Below are 18,388 nucleotides of genomic sequence, written 5' to 3' on the forward strand. Positions count from 1 at the left end.
GCAACCTCCGCCTCCCGGGTTCAAGCGATTCTCCCGCCTCAGTCTGCCGCGGATTGCCAGGGTCCGCGCTGAGAGGACGTCAGGGGAGTCAGTCCCCCAGAATAACGGCTGAGCATGAGGGCTGCCTAACCTTGAAACCCAGCGCCCTCCTGATCCACACGTCCTAAGACGAATAAATCCTCACAGTCTTTGTGAAAATCCACTAGCAGAAGCACGTCCAAAAGTCTTTACCTCCCCAAACAAGTCTCAGAAGCGGGAAAACCAACGCCGCGAATGGGCGGGAAAGCCACAGCGCCTGCAATCGCTTCACCTCATTAGCTAATTTTGCTGTCCTTCTCAGTGGCCCGCCTCCCTTGCTCGCGGGCGATATTTTCATTGGCTTTCGTCTTCTAGGCGTCCAATCTCATTGGTTTGCTTTTCTGTTCGTCAGGCTTGGGTGCCTGGTGAAAGGCGGAGAGGGCGTCACTATTGGGCTGGAAGCCCCGCCTCCGCGTGCCGTGTGCAAAAACAAACAGCCGTTAGGTAGGCGGTGCCGGGGGGGCGGGGTCTGGCTAGAAGGAGGCGCGCGATTGAACAGCCGCTGGGGTTCGAACCAGCAAGACAAGCGGGCATTGGCCGCAGCAGCGCGAGGCGGGCACGGGGTATTGTCCGGCTCCGGCGGCGGCGGTCGGTGCTGCGAGAGCGGCGGCGGCGGCGCAGGTCGTCAGCGGGCGGGCGCGCGGCCGAGCGGAGGCAGAGTCGGCGCCGAGAACATGGTAAGGGCGGCCGGGTGGGTCGGGGGCACGGGGCCTAGGACAGGGCCGGGGGAGCAGAGCGCGGAGGCCCCGGCGTCGGCGCCGCTACCTGTGGAGTCGGGAGTTTGCGGGTGTCGGGGCTTCGTCCGGTCGAGCCCCTCGCCACCCGCCGGGGGGCGCCATATCCCGGCTGCGGAGCCCGACACGGGTCCCCGGGTGAGAGCTGGGCCTGGCCGGGTAGAGCGCGAAGTCTGTTCCGAGCCGGACAGGTCTGTCCCGACGCTGGTGACGCTGCACCGCCCGTCTTAGAAGGAGGAGGACACCAGAATCCGGCTTGGAAACGTAGAAACAAGTGCCGGATCTTAATGTGATCGCTCCTCTGTATGAATGAGGTCAAACCGGCTGCCGCTATACAAGTTAGATAAGTCTTTGGCGATGTTTGGTTACGTAATCTCTCTGGCAGTCAATTTGAGGGTTTCTGCGAAAGGGTGCTTGTATTTGTGGTCTTTTGAGCTACAAAGAATGGTTTTATAGACCAGAACCACACGATTTGTTCTAGGTGATTGCATAGGTTTGAAATGAACGCCCGTTATCTTCTGACCCCCATGCAGTTTGCGGTTTTCATTATAAAACGGTACTTTCCTTTGCCCTTGCTATGAATTTTCAGTCTTAAAGCATTCATCTTTTCATTCTGAAATTCAGATCTAGATAAGAAAAGTGTGGCTTTAAAAAAATGAAAGTGAATAGAACTTCAGCCCCATTTTAAAGTTGAGGGAAAGGAGAAAGTGCTAAAGGGTACGCTCTGAGTTGCATCAAAGATTGTGTAAAAATAGTAAGATTGTTATTATGGAATCTTATTTTTGCCGGTATTCGTGCTTTAAGCATTCTGTTGAAAGGTTACTTCAACGGGAGCTACCTGCTTAAAAGTTAACACCAGGCTGTCATTTCTCATACTGCAGATAATATTAGATGATTTGTGCTTGATGTGTCAGATACGGTATTTAATAGACTTAACACCTAACTATAAACAGATTGGCCAGTCTAGAGGACAAAATGTTTGGTTATTGTAAAATACCCAAATCTTATAGCTGGAATAGACTTGAGGGACAATTGCTTCCAACGTCTAACGTATAGTTTATTGTTATTGTAAAGTACTATACTTTAACAGACTGAGATACAGCCTACATCTAATCTGTAAAAGGATTTGCTCAAACAGATGATTTTCATGATTGTAGTTTTTTGTTTGTTTGTTTGTTTTGAGACGGAGTCTCACTCTGTCGCCAGGCTGGAGTGCAATGGCGCGATCTTGGCTCACTGCAACCTCCATCTCCTGGGTTCAAGCAATTCTCCTGCCTCAGCCTCGCGAGTAGCTGGGACTACAGGTGTGCGCCACCACGCCCAGCTAATTTTTTGTATTTTTAGTAGAGATTGGGTTTCACCATGTTGGCCAGGATGGTCTCGATTTCTTGACCTCGTGATCCCCCTGCCTCGGCCTCACAAAGTGCTGGGATTACAGGCGTGAACCACCGCGCCTGGCCGATTCTAGTTTCTTAGATGTTTTTCAGTCTCTAGTGATACGCTGTATGTTTTACATCCACTTACCAGTAGCTAAAAATACATAAGTATTAACATAAGCTAAAACACAGGAGACACTGAGTTGTCGTTCTTGATAGATTTTAAACCTGAAAGGAAGTAAGCAGATATCTGTTAAAACTGACATGAAAGTGTCTTAGTATCCAGTTTGCAAGTTTATCCAAGTGAAATGAACTCCCTCTTCCTCCTGTGTGTGTGTGTGTGTGTAATTTTTAAAAACCAGCAACCTTAACTCAGGTTAATATGAAGTCAATTATTGGAATTAAAAAATTATATTTGGTTTCTCAAGCACCAATTAAAATGAATGTTCAAAGTAGGGAGGCTATGTATACAGTTTGAGGGGATATCGGAAAGAAAGTAATTATCCATTTATTATATAATTTCATATTCAGATAAGTTTGATACCATGAAAGTTTTCTTTTGTTAAGTATGAGAATTGTATCGAGAGTCTCTAAATATTGGAACTAGTCAGTATTGAGACTTTTAAAATCTGACTATATGTCTACTTCTTTAAAAAGCAAATAGAACAGCAAATATGATGTATCTGAAACAGTGAGGATAAAATTGCTTAAGCAGAGTAGTTATTATATGACCTGGGGAGCCTGGGGAGTTTTGTAGTTGTTGGCTTTTCATTAGTGACTAGTTCTTATTTTTTCCAATCCAGTCATAGGAAGACAGTGATTATAATTTTAGATGCCAGTTGAGAGGTTTTTAAGTGTTATATATTAGGCAAATAGAGATAAAAAGGGTTTTTTATTTGAGAAGTAAGACCTGTCTTGTTAGGGGAGCCGACCTCAAAAATCCAAAAATTATATTTTTCTTATATAACAACATAGTCAAAATTATTGAAATATATGAGGCATTCTGGTAGAAATCAAGAACATCTCAGTTCTTCCTGATAAACTTAAATCAGTCTCTTGCTGAATTACCTAATGTAAGAGAGTATGAATTAGTTCTTAGATTTTTATTTTTCCTGTTTCTAATACCTGCCAAGGTTTTACTGTTTTTCTTCCATATTATCTTGGGTGACGCGCTTAATTCACTTAGACATGCGATTAGAGGAAGTATACAGGGGTAATTTTTAGCTTTAAAAAATCTTTAAGGAATGGGTTAGCTACAAAGGGGATATGCCATTTCAAAGCTTACCATCTGTTTTGAAAGTATAGCCCCTCAAACAACCAATCCTGTAAACTGATTTAACAGTAAAGAAATAATCTATTTAAATGGTAAAAACAAAATATATGAGAGAAAATTAGTTTTCTTAAGTCAGACCCTTAGTATTTCCTCCTTAGAGGCAAATAGCATTTCTAATTTATTGTGTCACCTTCTAGAAATATATGTGTACACACATACTTTATAATACCCCATATTTACTTAATAGCTCAGTACATTTGCACATACTTTACCTTTTTCATGCAGAAATAGGTTTTTTTTTAAGCGTACAGTTCAGTGGCATTAAGTACATTTATAGTGTGCAACCATCACTGCCATCTATCTCGAACTTTTTCATCTTCCCAAGTGGAAACTCTACCCATTCAACAGTAACTCGGTCAGGCGCGGTGGCTTACGCCTGTAATCCTAGTACTTTGGAAGGGCAAGGCAGGCAGATCGCTTGAGGTCAGGAGTTCAAGACCAGCCTGGCCAACGTACAGAAGCCTTGTTGGTACTAAAAATACAAAAATTAGCAGCGTGTGGTGGTGCACACCTGTACTACCAGCTACTTAGGAGGCTGAGGCAGGAGAATCACTTGAACCCAGGAAGCAGCTACCCCTGGCAACCACAAATCTGCTGACTATGAACTTTACTATTTTAGGAACCTCATAAGTAGAATCATATGGTTTTTGTTTTTTTTGTAACTGTCTTATTTTCCTTAGCATAATGTCCTCAAGGCCCATTTATGTTGTAGCTTGTGTCAGAATTTCCTTTTTAAAGCTGAATACTATCCCATTATATATATATCATTTTGTTCATCCATCATTGGACACTCAAGATTGTTTCCACCTTTTGGCTATTCTGAATAAAGCTTCTGTGAACATGGGTGTACAAGTATTTGTTTGAATCCTTGCTTTCAATTTTTGGGTGTATACCTAGAAGTGGAATTGTTAGACTATATGACAATTCTGTGTTTAATTTTTTGAGGGTTTTTTTTTCTTGGAATATGCTTTATTTTTCTGAGAGTTCTAAATATTTCTGTGGAAGTAATATATGTTACATTGACATTGATAAAAATTGTGAAATATTTCATGTATGCATAAAAGTTATATTGACTTGCAAGATTCTTCAATCTGGAAATTGATAAATATGTTAGTTTTTAGAAATCTCATATTTTTCAACCTGGCACTGTGGCTCATGCCTGTAATCCCAGCACTTTGGGAGGCCAAAGCGGGTGGATCGCTTGAGGTCAGGAGTTCAAGACCAGCCTGGCCAACATGGTGAAACCCCATCTGTACTAAAAATGCAAAAATTAGCTGTGTGTGGTGGTGCGCACCTGTAATCTCAGCTACTCAGGAGCCTGAGGCAGGAGAATCACTTGAGCCTGGGAGGCGGAGTTTGCAGTGAGCCAAGATTGCCCCACTGCACTCCAACCTGGGCAACAGAGCTAGACTCCATCTCAAAAAAAAAGAAAAAAGAAAAATCTCATATTTTCAATAAGCGTTTAAGGTTTGACTTCTTTGATAGAAATTATAAAAGGTGATAGAATCCCATGTATATGAGGAAGGGGATCACCTACATATTTTTAACTACCTAAAGTAAAAGTAGAAGAAATTCTGTTTCCAGAATATTTTTGAAGTAGTATTTTCAACTCTTTTCATTCAAAAATTTTTTTTTGCATTTAGGCTGGAGGCAAAGCTGGAAAGGACAGTGGGAAGGCCAAGGCTAAGGCAGTATCTCGCTCACAGAGAGCTGGGCTACAGGTAATGAATCCATGCTGTCGTTACATTACTATTTTCTTTACTGTTGTAATTTATGACCTATGTTTCATCGATTACAGAAGTCTACTTGTATTACTACAAACTTTTTTTTTTTTTTTTTGAGACAGAGTCTCGCTCTATCACCAGGTTGGAGTGCAGTGGTACGATCTCGGCTCACTGCAACCTCTGCCTCCTGGATTCAAGCGATTCTCCTGCCTCAGCCTCCTGCGTGGCTGGGACTACAGGTGCGCACCACCATGCCCAGCTAGTTTTTGTATTTTTAGTAGAGACGGGGTTTCACCATGTTGGCCAGGATGGTCTCAATCTCTTGACCTCGTGATCCGCCCGCCTCAGCCTCCCAGAGTGCTGGGATTACAGGCGTGAGCCACTGTGCCTGGCCGAGAAATACTTTTAATCAGGAAACTTGGAAGGCCAAACTGTAAACTGTTATCCTCTTGGCAGTGGTAAGCCATTGAGAGTTTAAGCAAGAGGACAACATGATCCAGATGATACCGAAAGAAGGGGGATGGGAATTTATATTGATGTGCACATTCTGTATTTTAGGTTTCCATGTATATTCCTAATTAGAATTTATTTTAAGGCATACTTAATTTGAAGTAGAAAATGGAAGGCCAATGGAGATTATTGCAGTGATTTAGGAATAAAGTAACGTACTTGAATGGGAAGCAGTAGAAATCATGTGTGTACAGAAAATAGGTGAAGCAGTGTAAGGTTAAGAGGAAGTCAGAAGTTTCTCTAAGGCTTAGAACCTAAAGAACACAGGAGTTTGTAACAGGGTCAAGTTATGAGTAAATTTAAATGGGATCTTTTTTTTTTTTTTTTTTTTTTTTGAGGCAGAGTCCACTCTGTCGCCCAGGCTGGAGTGCAGTGGCACCATCTCGGCTCACTGCAAGCTCTGCCTCCCGGGTTCGCACCATTCTCCTGCCTCAGCCTCCTGAGTAGCTGGGACTACAGGCGCCCGCCACCACGCCCGGCTAATTTTTTTGTATTTTAGTAGAGATGGGGTTTCACCGTGTTAGCCAGGATGGTCTCGATCTCCTGACCTCGTGATCCGCCCGCCTCGGCCTCCCAAAGTGCAGGGATTACAGGCGTGAGCCACTGCGCCCGGCCTAAATGGGATCATTTTGAAGTTCACTAAAACATCCATGTGAAAATGTCCAGAAGTTGGAAACATGAGTTCAGCTTTCTAAGAGAGGTGATCGAATTAGGAATTTGAGATCATTTATGTAAAATTGATAGTTTATGTTATGGATGAGTTTCCTAACCTAAGGGAATGAGAAAGGAGCACAAGGATATTGGAGGACCCCTCAAAAACTTTAAGAAAAGGCTGAGGAGTAGTCAGGGTTGGTATGAGAACTCTGAAGTCTAAGAAGAAATGTTTTTGAGGGCCTACTGTATGCCAGACAACATACTGGTTACTAAGGATACAAAGGAAAAGAAGACATAAATCTTGCTCTTAAGAAGCTTTTGGTCACTTAGAGACGAAGTATAAATGCAAAAAAAAAAAAAGATTGCTTGTGTTTATTAAGGAAGTAAAATGTCACTCCTGGCCTTCAAAAGTACTGTTTAACAGAAACCAAGTTAGGGTTAGGAAAAAATGGGTGACAAGAAAGTAAGGGTTTCAGGATTTGTTTTTTAAATTCAGTCTTTGGAAAGAGACTTTCTAGACTGTAACTGGAAGCAGTTTTCATAGATTGTGAAGTTTTCAGTAAAGTCTGTAGAAGGAAAGGAACCAGCGGAAAGGAAGTAATTGTAGCTGTTGAAATAATGCAACAGTGAAGGGATGAGGTAGGTCTGTAAGAAAGGGCACAGACAGGCTGGGCGCAGTGGCTCATGCCTGTAATCCCAGCACTTTGGGAGGCCAAGGTGGGCAGATCACGCAAAACCCCATCTCTACTAAAAATACAAAACAGCCAGGCGTCCTGGCGTGCCTATAATCCCACCTACTTAGGAGGCTGAGGCAGGAGAGTCGCTTGAAACCTGGGAGGCAGAGGTTGCAGTGAGCCAAGATGGCACTACTGCACTCCAGCCTCGGCGACAGAGTGAGACTCTGTCTCAATAAAAAAAATAATAAAGGGCACAGACAAGTGGAATTAGGATACTCTGAAATGAGAAAAGTACCCTCTTTTTCGGAAAGCAGAATCACAATAAGATAATAGTACTGATTTTTCTTAACTATCAGATCACCTCTTGAAACTGAAGAAAGAACATTTAATAAGATCTGAGGAAGGTACTGGAGGTTCAAAGTTGCATGTGCCTTTTATCTGAAGAAATTAACTAGACAGGAATTTGACCCATGGGTCATGTTGTGAATGTATAGTTGATGACAGCCCTGCATGGTTTTTCTTCATTTTAGAGTGATATTCTCCATATTATGCAGAGGTTAAAGATTTTGGACTGATTACCAGAACATAGACACAGGCCCTGGGAACTGTTAATTGCCTAATACATTTGACTTCTGATATGTGTGATCAAGTTTTTTATTATTTCATGCTTACTCACATTTTTCAGCCTTTGATTACAGTCAGTGCAATGTTAAGACTCTGCAGTGCTTCCCACTAAGACATCTCTCTTTTAGTTTCCTGTGGGCCGCATCCACAGACACTTGAAGACTCGCACCACAAGCCATGGAAGGGTGGGTGCCACTGCTGCCGTGTACAGTGCTGCGATTCTGGAGTACCTCACTGCAGAGGTTTGTACAGGAATGTCTGTTGTATATGGCAGTCCAGAAGGTGCACTAGTCTAAGTGACATAAACCCATGGAATATATTTGAAAAAAGATATTATGCTCATTGGGGCTTTTTTGTTTTTTTGGAGATAGAGTTTCACTCTTGTTTCCCAGGCTGGAGTGCAATGGCCAGTCTCCGTTCACTGCAACCTCTGCCTCCCAAATTCAAGCAATTCTCCCACCTCAACCTCCCAAGCTAGGACTACAGGTGTGCACCACCGTGCCCAGCTAAATTTTTGTATTTTTAGTTGAGACAGGGTTTCACCATATTGGCCACACTGGTCTCAAACTCCTGACAAGGTGATCCACCTGCCTCGGCCTCCCAAAGTGCTGGAATTACAGGCTTGAGCCACCACGTCCGGCCTCATTGGTTTCTTTAACAGTGCAGTTTGAGATGCATCTTGTCAGCTATTACCCAATACTAATGTAAAAGAACCTTGGTGTACTTATTTTTAAAGCTAAGCAAGGGACTGGGCACGGTGATTCACGCCTGTAATGCCAGCACTTTGGGAGGCTGAAGTGGGTAGATTGTACACTTGAGTCCTGGAGTTCCAGACTAGGCTGTGTGACAGAGTAAGACTCTATCTCAAAGTAAAAAAAAAATTTAAAGTTAAGCAAAGGCCAGCAATCTCTTATCTTTTATTTTCATTTATTTATATTGAGACTGGGTCTCACTCTGTCACCTAGGCTGGAGTACAGTGGCATGATCATAGCTCATTCCAACCTCAAACCTCCTGGGTTCGAGGGATCCTCCTGCCTCAGCCTCCCTAGTAACTGTGACTTCAGGTTTGTGCCGCCACACCTGGCTAATTTTTTTTTTTTTTTTTTTTTGAGATAGGTGCTCCCCAGGTGGAGCGCAGTGGCACAGTCTTGACTCACTGCAACCTCCACCTCTTGGGTTCAAGCAATTCTCCTGCCTCAGCTTCACCAGTAACTGGGATTACAGGCACCCGCCACCACACCCGGCTAATCTTTGTATTGTTAGTGGAGACAGGGTTTCACCATGTTGGCCAGGTCAGTCTTGAATTCCTGACCTCAGGTGATCCACCCACCTCAGCCTCCCAAAGTGCTGAGATTACAGGTGTGAGCCACCACGCCAGTTGCTAATTTTTTATTTTTATTTTTTGTGGAGTTGGGGGCTCCCTATGTTGCCCAGACTGGTTTCCAACTCCTAGCCTCAAGTGGTCCTCCCAAGGTGCTGGGATTACAGACATAAGCCACCATATCCCAGTGAACTTTGAAGTATGTATATAATCAGTAGAAGTATTTGTGAAGTTACAGCATAATGTTTTAGTTTATGAAGATTTGCGATGATGTAAAGTTTTCCCAGTGTGATGATACATAAAAATCACAAATATGATATTAGAAGTAAAAGACTCAATCTGTTCTTCTGGTTCTCTGCAGGATTATACATACAAAATTGCTGTATGTTACTTAGTTTGAAATTTCAGGAAGACAAGTTAATTGGGCAAGAGTTCTTAATTCTTGGGTCATAGACCACCACTTTCCCCATCCCTATTCCTCCTAAAAAAAAAAATCCATTGGGAAGTCGTGAAACTTCACCTACATTCCAGGCTGGGGAAGTAATTTGAGTAACATTCTGGTAGAAACAGAAGGGTGTTACTTGGGGAAGATGTGATTGGGAGCTAGGCTGAGGAATTTAGCTTTTAATCTGTATGTCAGTTATCATTGCTATCATTTTTTCATTAATCTCACCAAGTCATCTGTGTCCCACTGGGAATTTAACATTGAATTATGGATATTATGGATAGTTTCAACTTAGCTGTGTCATGATTAAGAGGTGTTTTGTTTTTTTGGGGTTTTCTTGTTTGTTTGTTTTGAGACAGGGTCTCTCTCTGTCTCCCAGGCTGGAATGCAGTGGCATGATCTCTGCGCATTGCAACCTCTGCCTTCTGGGTTCCAGCAATTCTCCCACCTCAGCCTCCGGAGTAACTAGGGCTAGCGGTATACATCACCACACCTGGCTAATTTTTGTTATTTTCTTGTAGAGACAAGGTTTTGCCATGTTAGCCAGGCTGATCTCAAACTCCTGGATCTGCCCTCCTCAGCCTCCCAAAGTGCTGGGATTACAGACATGAGCCACCTTCTATTAAAAGAGGCCACCTGGCCTCTTGTATTTTTTTAAATTTTTTAATTTAAATTTTAATTAAAATACATTTTTAAACTTTTCTAAAAGCGTTAAGAAATTTCACAGCTGGGCACTGTGGCCCACGCCTGTAATCCCAACACTTTGGGAGGCTGAGGTGGGCAGATCATGAGGTCAAGAGATCAGGACCATTCTGGCCAACATGGTGAAACCCCATCTCTACTAAAAATACAAAAATTAGCTGGGCATGGTGGCGGGCACCTGTATATAGTCCCAGCTACTCAGGAGGCTGAGGCAGGAGAATCGCTTGAATCCAGAAGGCAGAGGTTGCAGTGAGCCGAGATCACGCCACTGCACTCCAGCCTGGCAACAGAGCGAGACTCCATCTCAAAAAAAATAAAAATAAAAAGGAAAGAAATTTCAGCTATTAAGGGTTGTGCAGAAATAGACCACGTGGATATATTAAAATATATGACTTTGGCTGGGTGTGGTGGCTTATATTCAGCATTCTGGTTCACAAGGTTCAAGCCCCATCTAAGCACCCCTTTTTTTTAAATCTTTGGGAACTTTGGTGAAAATGTTTAAAGTTAACACAGTGAGTCATGCCTATAATCTCAGCACTTTGGGAGGTCAAGGCAGGCAGATCATTTGAGTCCAGGACTTCCAGACCAGCCTGGACAACATGGCAAAACCCTGTCTCTACAAAAAAATACAAAAAATTAACCAGATGTGATAGTATGCACCTATAGTCCCAGCTACTGGAGAGGCTGAGGTGGGAGGATTACCTGAGCCCAGGAGGTTGAGGCTGCAGTGAGCCATGTATTGCACCACTGCACTCCAGTCTGCATGACAGTGAGACAGTGTCTTAAAAAAAAAAAAAAAAAAAAACAGGCTGGGCGCGGTGGCTCACGCCTGTAATCCCAGCACTTTGGGAGGCCGAGGCTGGCGGATCATGAGGTCAGGAGATTGAGACCATCCTGGCTAACATGGTGAAACCCCGTCTCTACTAAAAATACAAAAAAAATTAGCCAGGAGTGGTGATGGGCGCCTGTAATCCCAACTTCTCGGGAGACTGAGGCAGGAGAATGGCGTGAACCCGGGAGGCGGAGCTTGCAGTGAGCTGAGATCGCGCCACTGCACTCCAGCCTGGGTGACAAAGCAAGACTCCGTCTCAAAACAAACAAACAAAAACAATTTAGGTCAAGATTAGACAATGAATGTGTGGGTGCAGTCAATTTTTTTTTTTTTTTTTTTTTAATGGAGTCTTGCTCTGTCGCCCAGGCTGGAGTTCAATGGCACGATCTCAGCTCCTGCAACCTCCACCTCCCGGGTTTAACAACTCTCCTGCCTCAGCCTCCCGAGTAGCTGAGATTACAGGCGTGTGCCACCACACCCGGCTGATTTTTGTATTTTTAAAGTTCAGTTGATTCTCATGTATACCCAACACTGCTGTATTTAAAATGAAGAGGTGGCCTGGCGTGGTGGCTCAGGTCTGTAATCCCAGCACTTTGGGAGGCCGAGGCAGGCAGATCACAAGGTCAGGAGTTTTGAGACCAGCCTAGCCAATATGGTGAAATCCTGTGTCTGGTGTTTTGTTTTGTTTTGTTTTGTTTTGTTTTGTTTTGTTTTGTTTTGTTTTTGTTTTTGTTTTTGTTTTGAGAAGAGTCTTTGCTCTGTCGTCCAGGCTGGAGTGCAGTGGCGCCGTCTCGGCTCACTGCATGCTCTGCCTCCTGGGTTCACGCCATTCTCCTGCTTCAGCCTCCTGAATAGCTGGGACTACAGGTACCTGCCACCACGCCTGGCTAATTTTTTGTATTTTTAGTAGAGATGGGGTTTCACTGTGTTAGCCAGGATGGTCTCGATCTCCTGACCTCATGATCTGCCCATCTCGGCCTCCCAAAGTGCTGAGATTACAGGCGTGAGCCACTGCGCCCAGCCAAAACCCCATCTCTACTAAAAATATACAATTACCCGGGCATGGTGGCATGCGCCTGTAGTCCCAGCTGCTTCGGAGGCTGGGGCAGGAGAATCATTTGAACCCAGGAGGCAGTGGTTGCAGTGAGCTGAGATCACGCCATTGCACTCCACCCTGGGCAACACAGCAAGACTTCATCTCAAAAAAAAGAAATTATTTTAAATTATATTTTAGGCTGAGTGCGATGGCCCACACCTATATTCCCAGCACTTTGAGAGGCTAAAGGAGGAGGATCACTTGAGGCCAAGGGTTTGACACCAGCCCTGGCAACATAGTGAGGTCCCATCTCTTTTATTTTTAAAAAATTTTTAAAATACATTTGAAAACTTCTAAAAGCATTAGGAAATGCATTTCAGCTATTAAGGGTTGTACAAAAATGGACTATAAGTATATATTAAAATATGTGACTTTGGCTGGGTGTGGCAGTTTACAGTTGTAATCCTAGCACTTTGGGAGGCTGAGGCGGGTGGATCACGAGGAAGTCAGATCAAGACCATCCTGGCTAACATGGTGAAACCCGCCTCTACTAAAAATACAAAAAATTAGCCGGGCGTGGTGGTGGACACCTGTGGTCCCAGCTACTCAGGAGGCTGAGGCAGGAGAATGGCGCGAACCCGGGAGGCAGAACTTGCAATGAGCTGAGATTGCCCCCCTGGCCCTCCAGCCTGGGTGACAGAGTGAGATTATGTCTCAAAAAAAAAAAAAAAGAAAAGAAAAATGTGTTATCAGTTTATGTAATGTTTGTGCGTTTTGTATGTACAAATGCTAAGTGATCCTTCATTTGGAATCCAACGTCCTTCATTTGATATGCTAATCATGGATGCTTTGTAGGTGCTGGAGCTGGCAGGTAATGCTTCTAAGGATCTCAAAGTAAAGCGTATCACTCCGCGTCACTTGCAGCTTGCAATCCGTGGTGATGAAGAGTTGGATTCTCTTATCAAGGCTACCATAGCTGGAGGTGGTATGTATTACTACTTAAGCCTTGATTCTTACTGGTCTTTCTGACTAATATATCGTTCAGATCAATGATACAGTATATTTGATTGGTTAACTAGAAAGCATATAAACTTTAATTTCATAAATATTAAATCTATAACAATTCTAAGCTTCTTTTCATAATGATCTGAATAAATATTTCCTTATACCCATATGTAATGCTATTTTTATTTTAGCCAGTTCTTTATCTAAATTTCATATGATACTTAAAGCCTGATGTTTAACATATTTCCCATACCTTTTTAACTGTTTGAAAAATGAGTTGGAGAAGTCGCATAACATACACTGGGAAGGGTTGAAATAAATACACTTGAAAAGTGGGTCAGGATCAGTGAAAGTGAGAGGTAAGTTGGTGGTTCTTAATCTTATTTGGATAACCCTCGGAGAACATCATGAAAGCGATGGTTACAGCTGGGCGCGGTGGCTCACATCTGTATCTCAACACTTTGGGAGGCTGATAGGCAGGCGGATCACCCGAGGTCAGGAGTTCAAGACCAGCCCGTCCAATGTGGTGAAACCCCGTCTCTACTAAAAATACAAAAATTAGCTGGGCATGGTGGTGCATGCCTGTAATCCCAGCTACTCAGGAGGCGGAGGCACAAGAATCACTTGAACCCAGGTCGCAGTGAGCTGAGATTACACCACTGCACCCCAGCGTTGGCAACAAAGCGAGACTATCTCAAAAAAAAAAAAAAAAAACTGGTTACTCTTCTCGAAAAATGCACAGAAAGTCACACAATTTTACATACAGTTTTAAAGGGTTCACAGACCCGTGGGGGGTAGCCATTGGTTTAGATAGTTTAACAGTATCAGAATATGAAAAGGGACCTAATTTCATTTTTTGTATAATTAACTTCTTACTTGAGGCAAAAACTTTAAAAGTTTTTAATAACTTTTTTTAATTTCATTCTAGGTGTGATCCCTCACATCCACAAATCTCTGATTGGAAAGAAGGGACAGCAGAAAACTGCTTAGAGGGATGCTTTAACCAACCCTCTTCCTCCCTGTCGTTGTACTGTAACTGGGACAGAAGAAATAATGGGGATATGTGGAATTTTTAACAACAGTTAAATGGAAAAGCATAGACAATTACTGTAGACATGATAAAAGAAACATTTGTACGTTCTTAGACTCGAAGTTTGATAAAAGTACCTTTTCATGTGGTGACAGTTGTGTGTTGATTGGCTAGGTTTCTCCCGCGTGTTTTATACAAAAATGGAATTGATAAACCATTTTTTACAAAATTAATTTGTCTCAAAACTGTTCTGTTCATGATGTATTAGAAATATTTTGCTCAGACTTTAAATATTTTAAATCTCAGATTGGTTATTCAGAGTAACCTTGGAACAGAAATTGGGAATATAGCTTTACAATGATTGATACCATGGTATATTGACTCTTACATGCTGTTGATCTGTAGCACCATTTTTTTACAAACCACTAGGAAAAAAGCCTGCCAATTAAATCATGATACACCATCAATTATGAGACATCCCAATTTGAGAGATGTTAGATTATGGAAAAGTGTGCATTTATGACTGAAATGGTAATGGAATTATTTGAATTCTATACTGAGCACTTACCATTTGCCAGGCCCTTTGCTGAGTGCTCTACTGACTAAGAAATTTTATTCCCCCCACATTATAGATGTGGAGTCTAAGGGTCACAGAAATTGTATGCTATGCCAAAAAAACATTCAACTAGTAGATAGAAAATGACAGAGCTATGATTCAAACCTAGATCTGGCTGACTTCAGAGCCTGATGTTCAGTTTATCAAAGGTTTTTCCTTTTGGTTTAAAATCCCAATTTTTGGCCAGGCATGGTGGTTCACACCTGTAATCCCAGCACTTCGGGAGGCTGAGGCTGGTGGATCACTTGAGGTCAGGAGTTCGAGACCAGCCTGACCAACATGGTAAAACGCCATCTCGACCAGGCACAGCGGCTCATGCCTGTAATCCCAGCGCTTTGGGAGGCCGAGGCGGGCGGATCACAAGATCAGGAGATTGAGACCATCCTGGCTAACACAGTGAAACCCTGTCTCTACTAAAAAAAGAAAATAAAATTAGCTGGGTGTGGTGGCACGTGCCTGTAGTCCCAGCTACTCGGGAGGCTGAGGCAGGAGAATGACATGAACCGGGGAGGTGGAGCTTGCAGTAACCCAAGACGGCACTACTGCACTCCAGCCTGGCGACTGAGCGATACTAGGTCTCAAAAAAAAAAGTCTCTACTAAAAATACAGAAATTAGCCAGGCATGGTGGTACATGCCTGTAGTCCCAACTACTTGGGGCACTGAGGCACAAAAATCACTTGAACCCAGGAGGCAGAGGTTGCAGTGAGCCAAGATCACACCACTGCACTCTAGCCTGGGTGACAGAGTGAGACTCTGTCTCAAAAAAAAAATAAAATCCCAACTTCTAGTAGTCTCTTAATGATGCAATAACAGTAATTTGTACAATCTTTTAAAAATTATTTTTATTTATCAGTTTCCAAGAAACTTTTTTTGTTTTGAGACAGGGTCTTGCTCTATTGCCCAGGTTGGAGTGTAGTAGCGTCATCCTGGCTCACTGCAGCCTCCACCTCTCAAGCCCAAGCAGTACGCTTACCTCAGCCCTGCAAATAGCTGGGACCGTAGGGGCATGCCACCATACCTGGCTAATTTTTTTTATTTATGTAGAGACAGAGGTCTCCCTATGTTGCCCAGGTTGGTATTGAACTCCTGGCTCAAGCCATCCTCCCCCCTTGGCCTCTGAAGTACTGGGATTACAGGCATAAGCCACCATGCCCTGCCCTAAATAACTGTTAAACTTGAGTTAATGTACTAGTAGACCCTTAGAAAATTATATTTTTCTGCTTGCAAGTCTTCATTAAAGAAGGAAATTTTTTAATGTTTTATAGTATAATGCTCTCCAAACTCATTTTTTTAAACATTTTATAATGGAAATTTTCACAAATACACAAAAAGAATAGCAGAATGAAGCCCCGTGTACCCATCCTCCAACTTCAACAGCTGTCCTGTGGTCAGTCTTGTTTACCTGCATCCCCACCTGTCCCCTGCCCCAACTCACAGGGATCAGTTTGAGTCCCATTACAGGCATCGTATTTTCATGTCTGTGTGATCAGAGACATAATTCAAATATAACTCTAAAGATAGGGTACTTTTTAGAACATAACCACAATACCATTGTGTAAGACTGCTAAAACATTTTTTGATGCCAAGTACCAGTCAATATTCAAACTTCCCTGATTGTCTCATAAGTTTTTTTTTTTAACGGTTTGTTTGAATCAAGATCCAGACGAGATCTAGATCTTGCATTTTGTTAATCTAACCTATAGATTTAACTTTCCTGTTTTTAATTTTTGAAGAAACTAAGTTGTTCATCCTATAGAATTGTCCCTCAGTGGACTTGACTGAATGTATCCTAATGGGATCATTTATACCTTTTCTGTCTCCTGTACTATAAACTGACAGATCTATAGGGCTTTTGTTGTTCTGTTTTGCTTTTTCACAAAAACAATTCATAGGTGATATATGCTCCCTGTTGTATCACATCACGGCACATAATGGCTCTCATCTTGTAACATTAAGATTGATAGTAGGTTTGGATGCTGCCAGCCCACTCCATTCATTATAAAAGTTCTCTATCAGCTTTTCCCCTGATGGATTTAGCCATCATTAATGTTATTTGCCCAGATCTGGGATTCTATCAGAGGTTGCCAACTGGTGATATCTTGTCATTCCTTCTGCATCTATTAGCTGGAATCCTATAAAGAACTTTTGCTCATTAATTCACAAGGCAGGATAAAATAGAAATTTCAAATTCTGATTGGATTATCTAGGCACCCATTTTGAAGTTTCTGTATTGAGAGTCAGGCCTACAGTAAAAGTAGCAATAGAAAGCTGATTGTTTAAAAAAAAAAAAAAGGAGGGGGTGCAATATAATCAACAGACCTTCCTTTGGTTGAATCACTTGATTCAGGGCAATTTTTACTACAGTTTTATAGATAATTGCTTCAAATGTCTAATTCATTTTGGTTGGATAGTTACTTGACTACATAATTTCTTCCTAGGGTTGTACTTGTTTTCTAACAAAAAACGCAGAAATAGAACAACTAGGCCAGGTACTCTGGGCCTAACTCTCACAGTTATCATCAGTCTTGTTTCATTTGTACCCAACCCCATGAGTTATTTTAAAGCATGTTCCAGATACCATATCACTTCATGTATAATACCTTAATACATATCTAAAAGATAGCTTTTATTTTTTTTAATTTTTTTTTTTTTTCAGACAGAATCTTGCTCTGTTGCTCAGGCTGGCCTGCAGTGGCACAATCTCAGCTCACTGCAACCTCCACCTCCCAGGTTCAAGTGATTCTTCTGCCTCAGCCTCCTGAGTAGCTGGGATTACAGGCGCCTGCCACCATGCCTGGCTAATGTTTGTTCTTTTGTTTTTGCTTCTGAGACAGGATCTCACTCTGTTGCCTAGGCTGGAGTCCAGTAGCCTAATCTCAGCTCACTGCAGCCTCCGCCTCTCCTGCCTCAGCCTCCCAGGCAACTGGGACTACAGACATGTGCCACCATGCCCAGCTAATTTTTGTGTCTGTTTGTTTGTTCGTTTGTTTAGTAGAGATGGGGTTTCACCATGTTGGCCAGGCTGGTCTCAAACTCCTGACCTCAAGTGATCCACCCGCCTCAGCCTCCCAAAGTGCTGGGATTACTGGCATAAGCCACTGTGCCCAGCCTAAAAAGTATTTCTTATCATTAAAAACAACACCTGGTCTAACTAGTGTTAACACCTAAGAAATCATCAGATCTGTATTTTAGATAGTACAACACAGTGAAGTGCAATGGCACTTCAAGCAGAGGGAAGGACTTCTTTTTCTTTTTTTAAATAGAAGGTGTGAGAACCTGAACTGGGCCTGGTTTGCATTTGGGAAGAGTGCAGCGGGGAAACAACACAAATAAGGTCTTGAGAATGAAGAATGGCGTTTATATGGAAAGTTGTAACAAATGGCCTGGAGAGTATCTGACTCTTTATGAAACATTTAATGAGAAATGTGACTTGCTTTGGTGCCTATGGTTGAATTTATTGCGATGCTTCTGACATTTTATTATGAAAATTTTCAAACATGCAAAAAAGTTACAGTAGTTATCCAGTGAATTTTTATACTCACCACCTATATCTATAATTAACATTTTACTTGTATTTTATCCAGTTATCAGCTCATCTATGAAATGGCCCTTATTTATTTGCCTGCTGTTTTTATTCTCTATTTGTCCTGTTATTTCTTATTAGAGAAGAGAAGGTGTTCTTAGATCAGA

General features: G+C 42.4%; 1 protein-coding gene across 2 annotated transcripts; it reads left to right on the top strand.

The window, feature by feature from the left end:
* Nucleotides 1–601: 601 nt before the first annotated feature.
* Nucleotides 602–14,314, top strand: H2AZ2 (H2A.Z variant histone 2). Of its 2 annotated transcripts, XM_007981415.3 has the most exons (5): nucleotides 602–755; nucleotides 5,165–5,242; nucleotides 7,839–7,952; nucleotides 12,902–13,031; nucleotides 13,980–14,314. In XM_007981415.3, exons 1-5 carry the CDS (start codon nucleotides 753–755, stop codon nucleotides 14,039–14,041), a joined length of 387 nt encoding a protein of 128 aa, XP_007979606.1. In that variant the 5' UTR covers nucleotides 602–752; the 3' UTR covers nucleotides 14,042–14,314. The 2 variants fall into 2 exon arrangements, with proteins under 2 accessions (XP_007979606.1, XP_007979608.1); XM_007981417.3 differs by lacking the exon at nucleotides 7,839–7,952 and having other exon boundaries at nucleotides 620–755.
* The last annotated feature ends 4,074 nt before the right edge of the window (nucleotides 14,315–18,388 follow it).

The sequence above is a fragment of the Chlorocebus sabaeus genome, chromosome 21 (assembly GCF_047675955.1).
Source record: "Chlorocebus sabaeus isolate Y175 chromosome 21, mChlSab1.0.hap1, whole genome shotgun sequence".
Lineage (NCBI taxonomy): Eukaryota > Metazoa > Chordata > Mammalia > Primates > Cercopithecidae > Chlorocebus > Chlorocebus sabaeus.

Coding starts and splice junctions, on each gene's coding strand:
- H2AZ2 (XM_007981415.3), top strand. Junction 5,243..7,838: donor CACAGAGAGCTGGGCTACAG/GTAATGAATCCA, acceptor TCTCTCTTTTAG/TTTCCTGTGGGCCGCATCCA. Junction 13,032..13,979: donor GGCTACCATAGCTGGAGGTG/GTATGTATTACT, acceptor ATTTCATTCTAG/GTGTGATCCCTCACATCCAC.